Source organism: Glycine soja, chromosome 11 (assembly GCF_004193775.1).
Source record: "Glycine soja cultivar W05 chromosome 11, ASM419377v2, whole genome shotgun sequence".
NCBI classification, from domain to species: Eukaryota; Viridiplantae; Streptophyta; class Magnoliopsida; order Fabales; family Fabaceae; genus Glycine; species Glycine soja.
The window spans coordinates 40,197,151-40,200,112 of NC_041012.1; the positions used below are offsets into that span (position 1 = coordinate 40,197,151).

Genomic DNA, 2,962 nt, shown 5'->3' on the forward strand with positions numbered 1-2,962 from the left:
GTTAGAGTGTGATAATTCTGTATGTAATAATGTAATACCCAATGAACTTTAACAACATTTTGTTTATCCACAATTATTAATTATTAACTGTTTATTAGGAGATCGAACCGGTAATTTTTTCTTTCTTTTTTTTTTCTTTAACCATCAATTCATCTTATATTTCTCCTTTAACAACATCTTGTGTCATATTGCAAGTAATTTAAATATTAAATTAAATTCAAGCTATAGTTGAGTTTATTTTGGTCTTGGCAACAGGAAATCCTGATATTTGCCATTCAAACCACTTGTGCCACTTGATGAGAGTTGACTACGGATTTCCCAGATTGACTTCCAACAACTATAGTGCATGAGTATACAATTAGTGTTCTTTTTTTTTCTTCTTCGCATTTGACATCTTTAAGATCATAAGGAGTGCCTGAGGAACCTAATCGAATTTCGAATCTTTCTAAGTTTCACAATACAATTAGACCATTATGTGCCGGTGAGTACCTACCCTGTAAAATTTACACGCAAGTTCTGAAGTCCCAATCCCAAGAGTGCTTTCGGAAATATCAGCCCAATTTTTAGACTAGGGCTTAGAAATAAATTTTGAGTTTGAATTAAACTTAAGTTTTTTTTTAAGTCTTATTATTATTAAAAAAAAACATTGAAGTATACTTGTGAAAGACATAAATTGGGGATAACGTGTGGATGGGCTTGGTAAAAGGTACAATTCACGTAAACGTTAGTCAACCGAATCAGGCTTTTGCTATATCCATTTTCCATTTTTGCTTAGTACACTATCTTTTGATGTTTTTTTAAAAAAAAAATTATTATCATATAGACCCTTTGTAATTTATACTTATATATCCCATTCCCATATGTATACGATGTCAATAGATCCTTTTAAGTTGGGTTCGTGAAGTCAGCTAGCAGCCCAATCCATCAAGAGCCATACATCATATAAGGGTCACACCTCTTAGCGGTCTTACCCCCATATCATAAGTCATAGTAACTCCTTTGTTGAGATTTTTTAGGGTCTCTTTAAATTTTATTTTCTTATCCATAAAAATTAAATACAATATTAGAAGGTTTATAAATATAATTTCAATAAAGAAATAAATTCAAGCAATACATTACTGTATAATAAATATATAAAATAAACTTTCAACGATTAAGAATAACATGCAATAACAAACACAAATATTCCAATAATTGATATAAATCAAGCTCGACCAAAATATGCAAGTTGGTAACAATATTACTAAATTAATCTTATCACTATTAATTTTTTTATTAAAAACAATGCAACACAATAGTAGTTATTAGGAGTATAAATAAATAAAAATTAATATTATATTAAAAAATTTAAATAATAATTATTTTAAAATTTATTTTTCTTCTTGTACAACAATTAACAATTATTTTACAAGGGAGTGAGTAAATTCTCTTAATTAAGAAGCTTTGCATCTAAAATAAAATAAAAAAAATTGAAGCAACATGTTTCTGTTTAACAAATATATAAAATAAACCTTTGAATGATTAAGAATAACATATAAACATTGCAAGAATCGGTATAAATCAAGCTCGACCAAAATATGCAAATTGGTGCATATATATGAAACAGAGATATTCTCAAGTCTGAGACTTGTGTTGGGTATCGTTGGAATCAGAGCTTGTAGGGTAACCAATTCCATGGCGATTATTAGGGAACATAACGAAAACAGTACTAGCAACTGCTCCAATAACCGGTGGCACCACCTGCATCAGAATCTTCTCAGCGGACTCAAACGCCGGGTAGAAACACCGCACGGTGTTGGTGTCAAGGAGTCCAAGCACAGCGAACACAACCAGCGAAAAGAACGCATGCACGAAGTCCCCGAACCGGAGCTTATACGCCGATAAATTAACAGACTCCGACGCCGGGGAAGGCCAAAGCCCCTTGGCAGTGACGAGGGCGTAGTGGCGCTCGCCGTCGCTGCCGGTGTAGCTGTCGGTGAAGGAGGCGAAGGCGCAGTTGAATGCGCATACGACAAGGAAAGCGCCAGTGAGGTACTTGTGAAGAGTGGTGCAGTGTCCGCTGTTGGTTACGACAGGGATGAGGAACTGGAACAGAAAGACAGTGCCGGTGGGAAGGAGCTTGACGAGGTTTCCGAGTCCCGAGAATGTTTTTGTGGACATTCTTGAAGATGATGAAGAACTACCAGTGGCTGTTTTGGAGGCTATAACCATGTTGTTTTTGTCACTCATTTTGTTATAGCTAGCTCTTGCAGTTGAAATTAAACTTGACAAATTTCTTTTTTATATAGAAGCGGGGAGAGGGAGAGAGGGAGTTAAAATTAGTTGCTTCTACGCAACGTGGGGAGGAGGAGGAGAGTTTAATTCTTGATGTAATCTTGCTTTTGCTTTTGCTGTTGCTTTTGGTTTTGGAAACAAAGAAATTAAGACAAACCATACCCACCCTGCAGCTTCAATTCTAATTCAAGCTTTCTCACGAGCGTTTTTCCAATTTCTTGTACCCTTTAAACGTGACTTCCTTGTGGCTTCTGCTTACTGCTAATTAACACTCGTAGAAGGTAGAAACCAACTGCATGTCCAAATACTCACTTTTTTTAGTTATATATATATTTACATGTAGAAATTGGTAGATATTATGGAATAGACTACCTAATTAATGAATAATAATCGTTCCCTTTAGAGGCAATAGAGTTCAAGATATTTTCTAAATATTAACATCCGGATGTTAATATTTGGAGTTATATTATTTAGTATAACTTTTTATAATATAATTTCTGTACGTAGTTAATGAAAAACTTTATATTATATATGAACTAATAAAAATCATTATAAGTGTCTCTTAATATATAGTTTTTCTAAGAGTCAACCAATATATTATACTATATGTTAATTAATTTATAATTAGATGACAACCTAAATTTACATTGAGTGCATAGATTATTTATTCCATTCTTATACTACTTTT

At 33.3% G+C, this 2,962-nt stretch overlaps 1 protein-coding gene across 1 annotated transcript; it reads right to left on the bottom strand.

Annotated features, from left to right (window-relative positions):
• Positions 1-1,424: 1,424 nt before the first annotated feature.
• Positions 1,425-2,248, bottom strand: LOC114375130 (protein DMP2-like). Its single transcript, XM_028332876.1, has one exon. It carries the CDS (start codon positions 2,227-2,229, stop codon positions 1,615-1,617), a length of 615 nt encoding a protein of 204 aa, XP_028188677.1. The 5' UTR covers positions 2,230-2,248; the 3' UTR covers positions 1,425-1,614.
• Positions 2,249-2,962: the final 714 nt, after the last annotated feature.

What these genes read in the sequence shown, in the direction of transcription:
- LOC114375130 (XM_028332876.1), bottom strand. Translation starts at nt 2,229, where the DNA reads ATGAGTGACAAAAACAACATGGTTATAGCCTCCAAAACAGCCACTGGT.